Source organism: Pseudophryne corroboree, chromosome 2 (genome assembly GCF_028390025.1).
Source record: "Pseudophryne corroboree isolate aPseCor3 chromosome 2, aPseCor3.hap2, whole genome shotgun sequence".
Lineage (NCBI taxonomy): Eukaryota > Metazoa > Chordata > Amphibia > Anura > Myobatrachidae > Pseudophryne > Pseudophryne corroboree.
In genome coordinates this window covers 987372323-987389038 of record NC_086445.1, presented here as the reverse complement: position 1 = coordinate 987389038, position 16716 = coordinate 987372323, and the positions used below count along the sequence as shown (strand labels likewise).

Here is a 16716-nt window from a genome sequence, read left to right as displayed (position 1 = left end):
TTCATTTGATATGCAACTTTTGTATATCTGTGTGCAACAGAGTCTGAATCTGCATTCGAAGAACAAAGGAACTTGGCGTAAAAAAAAAAAAAAGTTGCGGCATCGTAGCACCAAGTATACAGACTCAGGGGTGTATTCATGAAGCAGTGAAAAGTGTGGAGAAGTGAGCCAGTGGAGAAGCTGCCCATGGCAACCAATCAGCATTGAAGTAACATTTATAATTTGCATACTATACAATTGTACGGAGCAGCTGATTGGTTGCCGTGGGCAACTTCTCCACATTTTTCACTGCTTCATGAATAGACCCCTCAGTCACACACAGATAGACAAGTGTCACATATCAAATGAATCAGTGCAGTACTTTGAAGCAAGTTTGGCGAATCGCTTTGCACACAGGACACATGTTTGAGCAAAAAAGATGTGCAAGCCAAACTGCATGGGACTTGGCTCGCCGAGAAGAGCTGTTGTCGCTACTGCAGCGGTGTATGTATGCGGTCTAATGTATGCGGTCACATCTATATAACAAAATGTCCTTTTGTTTCGAGCCAACTAAAAAGTATAAACACAGCAAAAACCAAACTGATTACTCCGTGTAGAGTGGCTGGCTTCGTCACCCTAGCTCTTAGATTACACAGCCAATCAGAACACACATTTCGTAGAGAGATTATACCTAATCGCACAGCAACGCTCAGAAAACAAACTAGCTTTGCCGGTTGTCATGGTAATGCTGAAATTTTTCCTTCAACCTCAGATCAGAACTTTATAATTTCTCCTTAAAACAGCGTTCCTTCAAAACAAAGCCCTGAGGCCCCAATCTTCCTTTATTCTACCATCCAAAACTCCCTACAGACCGCGGGGGAGGATTTAGCATTTGGCGATGTCCTACTTTGTAGATTAGTCTGTATGAGCTCTGATTGCGTCGCTGCCAGCTACGTACACCTGAACTGGGAGCTTTTCTCTTTCTACATTTGGAAAAGAAATGTACATTAACATTAAAGCACAACTCAAGCAACTGGACAGGTTTTAAAGGAATACCACAGAAAAAAGGAAACACATTGTTTTGCCTTTCCAGCAGTTTAATAATAGGGGGACTTGACATTTTTCGTTACTATATTTTTTGCTGACTTTTGGTAGAATATTAAAAATAGAGATAATTGGTTTCTAATGTCTTTACTTCTTAGATGTAGATTTCCTCTGCCATGCACCAATTCATTAAAGATGGCATACATTCATACAGATGTGCCCTCATACATCTAGCCTCAATAAGCCACGTGGCGTAAGACACCTGGAATGTGTGAGCCGCCAAGTCCCGTGCGACTCTGCTTACACCGAGCGTCTTTTTTTCTGTCCAACTAAGACGCACCAGGAGACACTGTGCTGCTTCATTTGATGTGTGATACTAATTTATCAGTGTACGACTGAGTCTTTATACGAAGTACAATGGAATTTTGTGTGGAAAAACACCACAGCCACTGCATCGTAGCACACTGTATACAGACTCCGTCGTACACAGATATACAAGAGTTGCATATTAAATTAATCAGTGCAGTCTCCTGGTGCGTCCTAGTTGCATCACACTGCGACTAAGATGCATTTTCGGGCAAAAAAGATCCTCAGTGTAAGCAGAGTCTCATGAGACCTGGCACCCAAGAGGGGTAGCAATAGTGTATTAAGACACATCTGTACCAATAGTTCCAATTTTTTTTACCAACGACCAGAATCTTATGAATATAAATGAGGATTCATGAATATTAAGCAGATGCTGACGCTATGATGTCACTGGATCCTAGCTAACGGATTGGCTGTATTACTGGTCCAGTCCACTAAGTGAGTGCCGTCACTGCAGTAGATGGGCAAAGCCAATTTAACCCTTGGACCTACCTAACTGTCCACAAGTCCAAGATACTACATCTCGTTTTCAACCATAACAGGGATCACATAAAACGAGCAGCAAACCTTATAAAGAACACTATAATAAATGAAAGCAAATGAATTTGAAAATAAGATTTTAAAACTACCGGTAAATCTTTTTCTCGTAGTCCGTAGAGGATGCTGGGACTCCGTAAGGACCATGGGGAATAGACGGGCTCCGCAGGAGACATGGGCACTTTAAGAAAGACTTTGACTCTGGGTGTGCACTGGCTCCTCCCTCTATGCCCCTCCTCCAGACCTCAGTTAGAGAAACTGTGCCCAGAGGAGATGGACAGTACGAGGAAAGGATTTTCGTTAATCCAAGGGCAAGATTCATACCAGCCACACCAATCACACCGTATAACTTGAGATAAACTACCCAGTTAACAGTATGAACAAACAACATAGTCTCAGGCCAAAACCGATGAAACTACAACATAACCCTTATGTAAGCAGTAACTATATACAAGTTTTGCAGAAGAAGTCCGCTCTTGGGACGGGCGCCCAGCATCCTCTACGGACTACGAGAAAAAGATTTACCGGTAGGTTTAAAATCTTATTTTCTCTAACGTCCTAGAGGATGCTGGGACTCCGTAAGGACCATGGGGATTATACCAAAGCTCCCAAACGGGCGGGAGAGTGCGGATGACTCTGCAGCACCGATTGAGCAAACAAGGTCCTCCTCAGCCAGGGTATCAAACTTATAGAACTTTGCAAAGGTGTTTGACCCCGACCAAGTAGCTGCTCGGCACAACTGTAGTGCCGAGACCCCTCGGGCAGCCGCCCAAGAAGAGCCCACCTTCCTAGTGGAATGGGCCTTAACCGATTTTGGCAACGGATAACCCTGCCGTAGAATGCTCCTGCTGAATCGTGTTACAGATCCAGCAAGCAATAGTCTGCTTTGAAGCAGGAGAACCAATCTTGTTGGCCACATATAAAACAAACAAAGCTTCTGTCTACCTGACCCTAGCTGTTCTGGCCACATAAATCCTCAAAGCCCTGACCACATCAAGGGACTCGGAATCCTCCAAGTCACGCGCAGCCACAGGCACTACAATAGGTTGGTTCATATGAAAAGATGAGACCACCTTAGGAAGGAAGTGAGGACGAGTGCTCAATTCCGCCCTATCCACATGAAAAACCAGATAGGGGCTTTTATGTGACAAAGCCGCCAGTTCCGAAACACGCCTTGCTGAAGCTAAGGCTAGCAACATGACCACCTTCCAAGTGAGGTACTTCAACTCCACCGCGTTGAGTGGTTCAAACCAATGTGACTTAAGGAAACTTAACACCACGTTAAGGTCCCAAGGCGCCACCGGAGGTACAAACGGGGGCTGAATATGCAGTACTCCCTTCACGAATGTCTGAACTTCAGGAAGAGAAGCCAATTCCTTTTGAAAGAAAATGGATAAAGCCAAAATTTGAACCTTTATGGGCCCTAATTTTAGGCCCAAATTCACTCCAGTCTGAAAGAAGTGAAGGAGACGGCCCAAATGGAATTCCTCCGTAGGAGTGCTCCTGGCCTCGCACCAAGAAACATATTTTCTCCATATGCGGTGATAATGTTTTTCCGCTAGGATCCGGCGTTCAACCGCCATGCCGTCAAATGCAGCCGCGGTAAGTCTTGGAACATACAGGGCCCCTGTTGCAGTAGGTCCTGTCGTAGAGGAAGAGGCCACGGATCTTCTGTGAGCAACTCCTGCAGATCCGGATACCAAGTCCTTCGTGGCCAATCCGGAGCAACGAAGATTGTTCTCACTCCTCTTCGTCTTATTATTCTCAACACCTTGGGTATGAGAGGAAGAGGAGGGAACACATAGACCGACCTGAACACCCAAGGCGTCACCAGGGCGTCTACCGCCACCGCCTGAGGGTCCATTGACCTGGCGCAATACCGCTTTAGCTTTTTGTTGAGACGGGACGCCATCATGTCTATTTGGGGCAGTCCCCACCGACCCACGATCTGTGCGAAGACTTCCTGATGAAGCCCCCACTCTACCGGATGCAGATCGTGTCTGCTGAGGAAGTCCGCTTCCCAATTGTCCACTCCCGGAAACGAACACTGCTGACAGTGCGCTTACATGACCTTCCGCCCAGCGAAGAATCCTGGTGGCTTCTGCCATTGTCACCCTGCTCCTTGTGCCGCCTTGGCGGTTTACATGAGCCACTGCTGTGACATTGTCCGACTGAATCAGAACTGGCTTGTTGCGAAGTAATGCCTCCGCTTGATGTAGGGCGTTGTATATGGCCCTCAACTCCAGGACGTTGATGTGGAGACAAGTCTCTAGACTTGACCAGAGACCTTGGAAATTTCTTCCCAGTGTGACTGCTCCCCAACCTCGGAGGCTTGGGTCCGTGGTCACCAGGATCCAGTCCTGAATGCCGAACCTGCGGCCCTCTAGGAGGTGAGTACTGTGCAGCCACCACAGGAGAAATACCCTGGCTCTGGGAGACAGGGTGATCCTTTGATGCATTTGTAAATGAGACCCGGACCACTTGTCCAGTAGGTCCCATTGAAAAGTCCTCGCATGGAACCTGCCGAAGGGGATGGCCTCGTAAGATGCCACCATCTTCCCCAGGACACGTGTGCAATGATGCACTGAAACCTTTTTATGGCTTCAATAGGTTCTTGACCAGAGCCATGAGCTCCTGAAACTTTTCCATCGGAAGAAAAACCTTTTTCTGGTCTGTGTCCAGAATCAGGCCCAAAAAAAATCAGACGTGTTGTAGGAACCAGCTGTGACTTCGGAATATTGAGAATCCAGCCGTGTTGCTGTAACGTCTTCACAGACAGTGATACGCTGTTCAATAACTTCTCTCGAGATCTCGCCTTTATGAGGAGATCATCCAAGTATGGGATAATTGTGACACCTTGCTTGCGCAGGAGCACCATCATTTCCGCCATTACCTTGGTAAAAATCCTCGGGGCCGTGGAAAGCCCAAATGGCAACGTCTGAAATTGGTACGGACAGTCCTGTACCGCAAATCTCAGGAACGCCTGATGAGGAGGAAATATCGGAACATGAAGGTATGCATCCTTTATGTCTAGGGAAACCATCCAATCCCCCCCCTCCAGGCTTGCAATGACTGCTCTGAGCGATTCCATCTTGAACTTGAACTTTTTTAAGTACAGGTTCAGGGATTTTAAATTCAAAATGGGTCTGACCGAACCGTCCGGTTTCGGTACCACAAACAGGGTTGAGTAATATCCCTTTCCTTGTTGCAGAAGGGGAACCTTGACTATCACCTGTTGAAGATACAATTTTTGAATTGCATTTAACACTAACTCCCTCTCTGAAGGAGAAGCTGGCATAGACGACTTGAAAAACCGGCGAGGAGGAACCTCTTCGAATTCCAGCCTGTATCCCTGAGAAACAATCTCTAGTGCCCAGGGATCCACCCGTGAGTGAACCCAGATGTGGCTGAAAAATCGAAGACGTGCCCCCACTTGAGCAGACTCCACCAGGGAAGCCCCAGCGTCACGCGGTGGATTTTGCCGACGCAGGGGAGGACTTCTGCTCCTGGGTCATCAAAATGGTATCCTTATCCAGAGTTTCAATCTCTGCTGATAGGGAATCAGTCCACGCTGTGACAGCACTACAAACCCAGGTCGATGCCATAGCCGGCCTAATAATAGTACCAGAATACGTGTAAATGGACTTCATGGTTACTTCCTGCTTGCGATCAGCAGCATCCTTGAGGGTAGCAGTATCCTGGGATGGCAGTGCTACCTTTTTTGATAAGCGCGTAAACGCCTTGTCCACCTTAGGCGAAGATTCCCATCGTATCCTGTCCTTTTGTGGGAAGGGATACGCCATAAGAATCCTTTTGGGAATTTGCAGTCTCCTGTCTGGAGATTCCCAAGCCTTTTCGCACAATTCGCTTAGCTCATATGAGGACGGAAAGGTGACGTCAGGTTTTTTCTCTTTATACATGTGTACCCTCGTGTCCGGGACCGGGGGTTCTTCAGTGATATGCAAAACGTCTTTTATAGCAATAATCATATAACGAATACCCTTAGCCACTTTTGGCTGTAATTTTGCATCCTCATAATCGACACTGGAATCTGAATCCGTGTCGGTATCTGTGTCAGTGATTTGGGATAATGTGCGCTTCTGAGACCCGGAAGGTCCAGATGCCACTGGGACAGGCATGGTCTGACTACCTGCCTGTTCCCTAGCCTCAGCTTTGTCTAATCTCTTATGTAATAAATTTACATTAGCACTCAAGACATTCCACATATCCATCCAGTACAGTGTCGGCGCTGCCGACGGCGACCTGACAATCATGCACTCTACCTCCTCTTTAGGTGAGCCTTTAGCGTCAAACATGTCGACACACACGTACCGACACACTCCACACACACAGGGAATCTCTTTTCTGAAGACAGGTTCCCCCTAGGCCCTTTGGAGAGACAGAGAGAGAGTATGCCAGCACACACCCCAGCGCTATAACCCAGGAAAAAAACACAGTATGTTCCTTCCAATAGCGCTGAAACACCTGTATACCGCCAATTATGTGCCCCCGCTCTTGAAAACCCACTGTCACCGTCTGTAAGCAGGGGAGAGTCTGGGGAGCTTCCTCTCAGCGCTGTGCTGCGGAGAGAAATGGCGCTGGTGAGTGCTGAGGGAGAAGTCCCGCCCCCTCGGCGGCGGGCTTCTGTCCCGCTCAATATATGTAAAACATGGCGGGGGCTCTTTTATATACATGTACAGTGCCCAACTGTACATGTATATATCTCTTATTGCCATAGGAGAGGTTTATATTGCTGCCCAGGGCGCCCCCCCTGCGCCCTGCACCCTTACAGTGACCGGAGTGTGTGAGGTGTATGGGAGCAATTGCACACAGCTGCAGTGCTGTGCGTTACCTCAGTGAAGCTCACGAAGTCTTCTGCCGCCTTTGAAGCCTTCTTTCTTCTCATACTCACCCGGCTTCTTTCTTCTGGCTCTGTGAGGAGGACGGCGGCGCGGCTCTGGGACAAACATCCAGGGCGAACCTGTGTTCCAATCCCTCTGGAGCTAATGGTGTCCAGTAGCCTAAGAAACAGGACCTTGCAACTCAGAGAAGTAGGGTTGCTTCTCTCTCCTCAGTTCCTCGATGCAGGGAGTCTGTTGCCAGCAGTGCTCCCTGAAAATAAAAAACCTTTCAAATATACTTTCTTAGCAGGAAACTCAGGAGAGCTCCCTGCAGTGCACCCATCTCCTCTGGGCACAGTCTCAAACTGAGGTCTGGAGGAGGGACATAAAGGGAGGAGCCAGTGCAAACCCAGAGTCAAAGTCTTTCTTAAAGTGCCCATGTCTCCTGCGGAGCCCGTCTATTCTCCGTGGTCCTTACGGAGTCCCAGCATCCTCTAGGACTTTAGAGAAATAAAAAAATAAATAAAAGGACCTCTTTAGAGTACAGGTGTGTTCCATAGCAGAAGATCAGAGTCAGCATTCAGTATATCAATAGTGTAGTCATGTCACAGCTTCCTAGTGGATGGCTTAAAACCATACACCTGGCCTGAAAGCTCCTGATTATTAGTGATGCGGAAATGGGGTATTAGGCCCGGGGACCCACTAGCTACCGTGTTTGGTGCCAATGGTTGCAGGTGGCTTTGCGGCCCAAGATAAGAAAGCTTTCTATAGCAATTCCCCAGGGTGAGCGTACAGGGTTGGGGGTGCTCCATAAATAGCTCCACCATGGTCCAAATTTCCTCTTGGCACCATGGCATATATAGCAGTGGTGTTACCCGTCCCTTATACATGATGGAAAGCATCTACCGCCACTACGTAAATGGGTGACTGACCCAATAGATCCCGCGCGCCCTATTTTTGCGGTAAATTCTAAATGAATTTAAAAGCGTAGGTGACATGCAGACTGTGAAAGTCTGTAATGTATTTGTTCTACGGAACTGGTAATTTAACGATACAAAAGTAAAAAAAAAAAAATCCCCACATCCCTATTATAACATCAAACCATGTTCAGTGAATATCGTGCAACTTCTATGAAGAAAACATGGGAATGTGCGGCAGCCGGTGGACGCTTTCCACCATAAATCCATGGCGCTGACTCTACAGAAAAGTGACAATGTAGAGGAAAAAGCAGCTTATTGTTAAATGGACGTCCTGACCCACGAGGTGCGTTACTCAGCACTGCTTATTACTAACAGCCCTGCTTCCTGGATTACAGCTGCCCTTACATTTGATGTATACATCGGTTTCCCAGAATAACGGGAGGCAAATTTCCGCCAAACTTCCCTCTCGGTATTTAGTGCCCCTTTTTGAAGTTTAAAATGCAGACTCTGAACAGTGTTATTAATTTCACCTGCACTCTTCAGTCAGCAACTGGAGCGTCCTCAGGAGAGAATGACGAGCAGCATGTATCACAGGAGTAGTCACGCAGCACAAGTATAGTTCTTCACATACCAATATACTGCAGCAGATAGATTGATAGAGGTGTGTGTGTGTGTGTGTGTGTGTGTGTGTGTGTGTGTGTGTGTGTGTGTGTGTGTGTGTGTGTGTGTGTATATATATATATATATATATATATATATATATATATATAGGCAAATGTTTATTTTGGGGACCTAGAACAATGCATCACTGATATTTGGGGACCCAGAATGACACACAAGGGGTCCAATCTTTTGGCTTGGTTGGCTAAGCTTCGTATATAGGGGTACATTTACTATAGGTTCTAAAAATTAAAAATGGGGATGTTGCCCTTAGCAACCAATCAGATTGTGTCTATCATTTTCATTTTTAGAACCTATAGTAAATGTACCCCATAGAGAGAGGACAGATGAAAGCACGGCAGAGCGACTGCAGCAGGAGTGTGACATTTCCTCAGTCGGTGAGAGGTGCACAGACTGCAAATCTCTCCACCATGAAATGTGACCTTCGGCTTTTATGCAAATGAAAAAAGTGAAGTCTGGGAAGAGACGTGACTCAGGTTCATTCCCAAAAACTGCCTTATCGTCGGTTCCCGGACTTTAGCAAAGGACTGCTCTAAGCCATTGCACACCACCAAACGGAGGAACCTTCTGACCTTGCGTTCCCCTCACGAGCACAATGAAAGCGCGGCGCGGCATTGATGTCAGTATTGCAAGACGCTGTAGGCCTGTTTATATTGCTGGTGATATTGTAGGTTATTAAGAAACGTTAAAATGCTTCATGTTTTTGTCACAAATGAGACTTATCCATGGAAATGTGTCTCTCACATATATAGTTTCTGACAGAACTACCTCAGCAGCCACGGAACGCGGTCTATGTACAGCCTAGAACATACAGACTAGGAAAAGGCCGTACAATGCTAAATGCTGAGATACCTATTATACCACTTTCACATCGCAATGCCGGGTCCCACCCGGAAATTGGACATGGGTCCTTCCAGGCATTGGACCCTTTCACATTGCTTCCTGACCAAGCATTATATGCTGGATCGGATTGCCATAGCGGGTGGGGGGCGGAGCCGGCATCAGGGGCGACGCTGGGAGATGACATCATCTCCGCGCCTCCTCTCCCTATGCTGTGAACGCATTGCCCCGGCAACCCGTTCACTGTGTATCTGACCCGGTATTCAACCCAAGAATAACCCTGAAAATTACCGGGTCACTGACCCCTTTCACACTGCACAGCGACCCAGCAATACATCGGGTCGATAGCGGGTTATTTGTGCGGTGTGAAAGGGGCATCACTCTGGATGCTGTATTTTGTACAGTGCTCCTATTTACAACATCCGCACACGGCCAGGTATATTCACCGCTCAAGCTCATATATTCCCTATAGATTGTAAACTGGCGAGCAGGGCCCTCCTACCGCTAGGTCTGTCTGTTATTAGCCAGTTTTGTTCTATCACTGTTGTTTCCAATTGTAAAGCACAATAGAATATGCTGCGCTATATAAGAGACGGTTAATAAATAAATATATCATGTCATTAATTCCATAACGTGCTACAAATGCCACCAGTCTCAGCCTGCGTCTTACCCTGGCAATGGTGATCATTCCGAGTTGTTCGCTCGCTAGCAGTTTTTAGCAGCCGTGCAAACGCTAAGCCGCCTCCCACTGGGAGTGTATTGTAGCTTAGCAGAAGTGCGAATGAAAGGATCGCAGAGCGGCGGTAAAGTTTTTTTCAGCAGTTTTACAGTAGCTCAATACCTACTCAGCGCTTGCGATCACTTCAGACTGTTCAGTTCCTGTTTTGACGTCACAAACACACCCTGCGTTCGCCCAGCCATGCCTGCGTTTTTCCATTCACGCCTGCGTTTTTTCGAACACTCCCTGAAAACGGTCAGTTGCCACCCAGAAACGCCCACTTCATGTCAATCACTCTGTGGCCAGCAGTGCGACTTAAATGCTTCCCTAGACCCTGTGTGAAACTACATTGTTCGTTTTAATAGTACGACGCGCATGCGCATTGCGCCGCATGCGCAGAAGTGCCTTTTTTTTGCCTCATCGCTGCATAGCGAATGAATGCAGCTAGCGATCAACTCTGAATGACCCCCAATATACAGAGGGAATGAGTAATTACTAATAACAAAATAAATAATACATTGCACTAATGGGTTAAAGTGATTAATTACAACAGCAGAGCCCACTGACCTGAAAGAGGAACGCATCTCCGAGAGAGTTACTCAGACAGAACACAAAGTCTTTCTTGGGATGCTCCGGCACAGCCTGCACTATACTGCTCTCCACCCACACAGCGTGCTTCGGGATACTGTTGTTGTCGATCCCAGATCGCCCATCGCCCTCGTAAAAAAACAGAGTGCACCCTGCAAGTAAGGGAGAGAATCATTACACACTTAGGGGGAGATGTTTCAAAGTTTGGAGAGAGATAAAGAGGAAAGTGATCAAGCACCAATCAGCTTCTGTGTTTTCAAATACAGCCTGTAAAGTGACAATTAGAAGCGGATTGGCTGGTACTTGGGTCTCCCTATAAGCTGTGATAAATCTCCCCATTAGGTTCTAGAGGGCACCATGAAGAAGTCACCCATAAACCTAACTGGAGGCAGGAAACAGGGCAACAGTTTGTTAATAATTGTGTAAGCTCATTTCCATATGGAGACTGTCCACAAAGACACATTCATGCACCAATAAAAGGTTAATGTCCAGCACAGTTATGGCCGCTAGGTTGTGTCATTAGGGGAGGGGGGGCTATACGCTCCATGAAGATACTGAAGGTGGAGAGAAGGCCACAAAGTGTAAGATGAGGGTTCTACACAACATTTGGGACCCCATCCCCTTCTGCTGCGCTAGGGAGAAAACTCAACGTGAACTGATCCAATTAAGCAAAGCTCCCCAGGAGCCGAGCCAGGCTGCCGGCGGAAGACAAACACGGCTCTCCCTGAAGGAATCTGGCTGTGCCGCAGTCTACAGAACACTGGAACTCCCTCACTAAGGGGACAGAACAGTCAGTACGGCAGCAAGTTATCATCCTCTATGTCCTAGGAGTGTGTGCTACCAAGACATTCACAATTACTGCTTATAAACATATAATACCATTTATATCTTAACATACATACACACATAAATATTATATATATATATATATATATATATATGTATGTGTGTGTGTACCTAACTTGCAGCAAGTCATTAGATTGTACCACAAATGTTTGCTAGTGTGGAAGGTCAGACATATAATCCAATTGCATTATCCAAGAACGTATATTAACATACCCAATAATATCTGTGTTCTATAGGACAATTAATGGGAAGTGCAGTTGTTCTGGGTGTCCCTGCAACAGCACTATCAGGGAAAACACCCATCACTGCAGGGTGTGGGGAAATCATTAATCTGGGCCTACAAAAAATTTACATCCCGTTTCCGGGAAAGATCTAAACGCATTCTTATGAATAAGTACAGGTTTTTTTTTAATTGAAGGACCCAATTTAGAGGGGGATCCGGATTGAAAGTCGACAGTAACTAGGTCGACAATGTCTCGGTCGACCACTATTGGTCGACAGTAACTAGGTCGACAGGGTCTTTAGGTCGACAGGTCAAAAGGTCGACATGATTTTTTCACAATTTTTTTCTTTTTTTGAACCTTTTCATACTTAACGATCCACGTGGACTACGATTGGAACGGTAATCTGTGCCGAGCGAAGCGGTAGCGGAGCGAAGGCACCATGCCGCGAGCAAAGCGAGCCATGCGAGGGGACGCGGTGCACTAATTGGGGTTCCCGGTCACTCTACGAAGAAAACGACACCAAAATAACATTAAAAACTCATGTCGACCTTTTGACCTGTCGACCTAGAACATGTCGACCTAGACACCCTGTCGACCTAGTTACTGTCGACCAATAGTGGTCGACCTAGCTACTGTCGACTTTCAATACCACACCCATTGAGAGGATACCAGCTGATATCAGAAAGTAATAGCTTGACCTCTTGACCCAATCTACGGTCGGTTATCCAAAAAGTCTTTTAAAGTTCTAACATTTTACTTTCCCAACAACAGAAGCCCTCCTGTTACACCCTCAACCACAATGAATACTGTAGGTAATGGAGCGTGGGCGACACTTCAAACCGTTTTCAGAACTGGGCAACAACTACAGAAATAGGGGCAGATTTGGACAGCTCCAACAAACAGCAGGAGTCAACTTCCCAAATGACTTCCAGACTGAAAGATGGGAGGAGGCGTTTCCCAATACAGTGTACGAGCCCAGCCCTCACTCAGATGAGACTGGGAGAGGACGATGCTCTGATCTCTGACAGCATGAAAAGAAGAGGAGCAACAAAGACAGAATATCGGACCGCTCCCATGTGAAACTTTAAACCATGACGTAAAGCAATCTGTCCAGAGACAGACGCCAAGACGTCCAATGTAACAAGAGAGTTACAGCCGATATGTATGTGTTTCCTTTAAAAGAGAAGACTCAGATACAGAAAGTGTGTCCATACACAGGTTACACACACAGCCGCACTGCAAGTGTTGTCCTTTATCTTAAAGAACTTCGTCCCAAATGAAAACACTTGGATGGAGTTTCTATGAATATTCTTGGGAAAAGTAAAGCGTTGACCCCACCAGTAGGTGCCCCTGAGAAAAGCAACTACAGATCATCACAGACATCAAGCGACCCTGACCTGAAGGGCGCTGTGTATTCTCCTATTATCAGCTCAATGGGGCAGATGTATTAACCATGGAGAAGTGATAAAGTAGTGATAAGTGGAAGGTGATAACGCACCAGCCAGTCAGCTCCTAACCGTCATTTACATATTGGAGCTGATTGGCTGGTGCGTTTATCACCTTGCACTTATAACTGCTTTATCACTTCTCCAGGCTTTATACATCGGCCCCAATGTACTGAGCACAAACCAAATGCTAGTCAGGTTGTAGTGTAGATCTTTTTTTAAATGATAACTGTCAATTATTGCTTTAAAACTATTTAACTGAATATACAATTACCAAACAATGGATTTCAAAGGGCAATAGTAATTAATGCTAAATCAGCGTGGTATAGTATCAACTACTATTGCCAAATGAAAAACAAATCTGTCAAAGCCGCGACAATCAGCGGCTTTGTAAACCCGATGTTTAGTAAATCAGGCCCTAAGTCCCCGCTGACTGAAGCCATGCCCAGGATCCAGATGTGGTGCTTACCGGGAGGAACAGCAGGTGCTGCAGGGTGCTCAACTAAGAAGCTCCAATACCTTCCTGTTATACAGAGATGAGAAAAAAGGACATCTCCTGCACCGTGAGGGCTCTAGAATGACCTCAGGGTGCATAGGTGCATATAGGTCTCCCGGTAAAATAAGTCCCAATCAGAGCCTGCACATTTACAAGTATGCATAATACAGATAACAAGGTGGATGCTGAAATAGAGGTTTTTGGTTGATGCAGGAAACGTTTTCAGGTGGAGCGAGTGCCAAAAATACAGTGCGAGTGTAATTCAGTCTAAAAAATTCTTATTTATATTTTGAGAGAGGTTTTCCACCTTCGGATACATTTCATTTACGGTAGATGATCTCCTGAATACAACTCTAGCTTATTCTGATGCTTTCTACACAAGTATTTACCCTGAAATGTGGCCCTGGTCTCTGCATTGAATACATCTTTATCTCGGCAGTACACAGGCAAAGGAAACATGACGACTGTGCAGGATGATATAAAGACAGGGCTAATAAGCACAGTAAGAAGCCATAACAATAAAGCAATGTGTTGCATAAAACTTGCAGAACAAGTAAATTCATCTGAAGGCGGACAACCCCTTGAGAAGGCAACTCGCAATTTGCTAGTTTGCGTAGGTGACGGTTCTTAATTCTGCCCATTATGATGGTGAATGCATTCTATGAAAATGTACCTTTTAACGAGACCCAGTAATGCTTCCACTTCCTACGGGTAGCCGACTCCACTTTCTTATTCTTCTTGTGCACCAGGAAGTTCTTGACGGCCAGCGCCCCGGCTTTGCGCACAGTACCTTGGGCCGCTGTCAAGAGAATGTCAGACTGGCCCGGGGAGCTCAGAGTGCCGCTGCTTTGTTCATCGCTCAGCGCTGAATTGGCCTCCTCCAAGTTTTCCCTGTTGGCGCTGCTCATTTCCAGCTCCCGCCGGAAGTTCTCATACACGCCCTGGCGTAGGGCATCCCCTGAGCTGCTGCCGCTATCGCTCCCAATGAAAGCGCGGCTCGTGGTGGGCGAGTAGCTGGACGTGGTGGCATTGGAGCGCCTGGACATGAAGTCCGTGTCGGCGGTGGTCGCCTCAATGCCGCTGTCTGTAAACTCACTTCCTTCGCCACCGGTGTTGACATCCTACAAAACAAATAAAACCAATATATTAATGATAACCAAAAATAAACAGACATTCAAACGTTAACAGCTGTTGAAAAAAAATAAATGTTCATAGACACATTGGGGTCGATTCAATTCACTGACAGTTGAATAGCGCCAGGAATTAGCTCCCGGCGCTATTCAATTCAGCTCCAGTTAAGTCGGCGATGGCCCGTTCTCACCGATTTAACAGGTTGAATTGTCGGGAGAACGGGCATTCTCCGACTTAACTTCCCGGCGTGATGCTGATTCCCGACAGAATCAGCCTCGCGCCGGCCGCGCAGTAGCACTTTTGTCGGGTTTCTTCTCTCGTCCCCCGGGGGTGAGAGAAGAATTCCTGACAATTGAGGGTCACTTGTTGCTGTATTGAATTCAACTGTCGATGAATTGAATCGACCCCATTGGGCGGTATTCAAATGATATATCACGCCCAATCACCTTTCTAAAGTGATCCCTGCTATTGCGCATATCGCGCCCATAGTAATCAGGTGTAGCCGCGTAAAGGCTTGTGCGCCCTCGCTACCTCGGGGGTAGCGAGCTGAAATGATGATACCACGCTCGTCAGCAGAAACAGAACGAGTGTGAAAGGGGGCGGAAAGAATTGAATACCTGTTAAGTGCCAAAGAGATAGAAGACAAACACATACAGGCCAATGACAGACAAAGATGTGGAGTTTACATGCGTATCTGTGCCACAAACTCATTGCACATGCCCTAAAGATTTCCTGGGAGATGTACTAACTAAGCAGTGAAAAGAGTGGAGAAGTGAGCCAGTGGAGAAGTTGCCCATGGCAACCAATCAGCATTGGAGTAACATTTAGAATTTGCATACTATAACATTTTTACAGAGCAGCTGATTGGTTGCCATGGGCAACTCCTCCACTGGCTCACTTCTCCACTCTTTTCACTGCTTAGTACATCTCCCCTTAAGTAATACCTTATTACACAAACAAAACAGCCATACAGCATCACTCAACCTAGGAATAAAAGCTCCTAGAAGCAGATAGAGATCTTAATCTATTTACAGGCGTGCTAAGCACAGAATCTAAAGGGGGGTACTCACGGGAGAGATGTGTGCTGAGCGATCTTAACACAGACCGCTCAGCACACATCTCTCACCCCGCTCAGCACAGCGCGATGTGCTGAGCGAGGGGGAAAGCCAACGGGGGGCCGCTCACTTCACACAACGGTGAAGTGAGCGACCCGCTAGATTGAGCCTGCATGCAGCTCAATCTAGCATCGGCGATAGCGATGCGCGGGGCCGCACATCGCTATCGCTGGAGGGCATACACACGGCAGATCCATGCTTAAAATCTAAGCAATCTAGCAAGATTGCTTAGATTTTAAGCACGGATCTCTCTGTGTGTACCCCCTTAAGTTACTGTAGATAAAATAAATTGTAAGGAGACCATTAACACATACAAAGTAAAAGTTGTAGCAACGATTTTGAATCAAAACATTTTTATAGAAGGGTCTTATCAAGAAATAAACACTCCGCTCTCTGTACATGCCTGTATGTCTACAGAACCGCACAAAGGAAAGAGACAGAGAGACCGTTTTAGCACCCTGCTATAATATCCCAAACGTATACAGTATTACCTATTATTCAATAAAAAAAATAGCAGTTAACAATTGACACTAAGAACACAATATATAGGAGACACTGAAAACTTGTAATCAGAAACATCCTAGTATACCATCCTATTTTGGAAATGTAACAGATAGTCACTGAAAACACACAGATACAGCTGCATATACTAGTAATATTACCAGAATACACATTTGTTTCCCCCAATCACCAAGCGAGACTTCCAGCTGTGCAGGGCTCTTGTAGAGGCAAAGTGGAGTCACGCACAGATCAGATACATAAATACAGCTATTATCCATTCCAGAATCTGGCATTTCCCTAACACAGATTACAGCGAATTGGAAACTTTGACCCATATACTAGTGAGTGGGACAAGACTTCTTTTTTCTCCTTAGGTCACACCGTGCTTTAGGCTCTCTCCCCCTAAGGGTAGTGTTACATGGGATATTGACATGTAACAAACAA

General features: G+C 46.3%; 1 protein-coding gene across 11 annotated transcripts in view; it reads right to left on the bottom strand.

The window, feature by feature from the left end:
- The window catches only part of TIAM1 (TIAM Rac1 associated GEF 1), a 482294-nt gene that overhangs the window by 118338 nt on the left and 347240 nt on the right, over window positions 1-16716 (bottom strand). For all 11 annotated transcript variants that reach the window (XM_063956411.1, XM_063956412.1, XM_063956407.1 and 8 more), the window contains 2 exons: window positions 14199-14646; window positions 10494-10666 (listed from right to left, as the gene is read on the bottom strand). In XM_063956411.1, the coding sequence (XP_063812481.1) occupies window positions 10494-10666; window positions 14199-14646 (621 nt within the window). The remainder of the gene's footprint in view (window positions 1-10493; window positions 10667-14198; window positions 14647-16716) is intronic.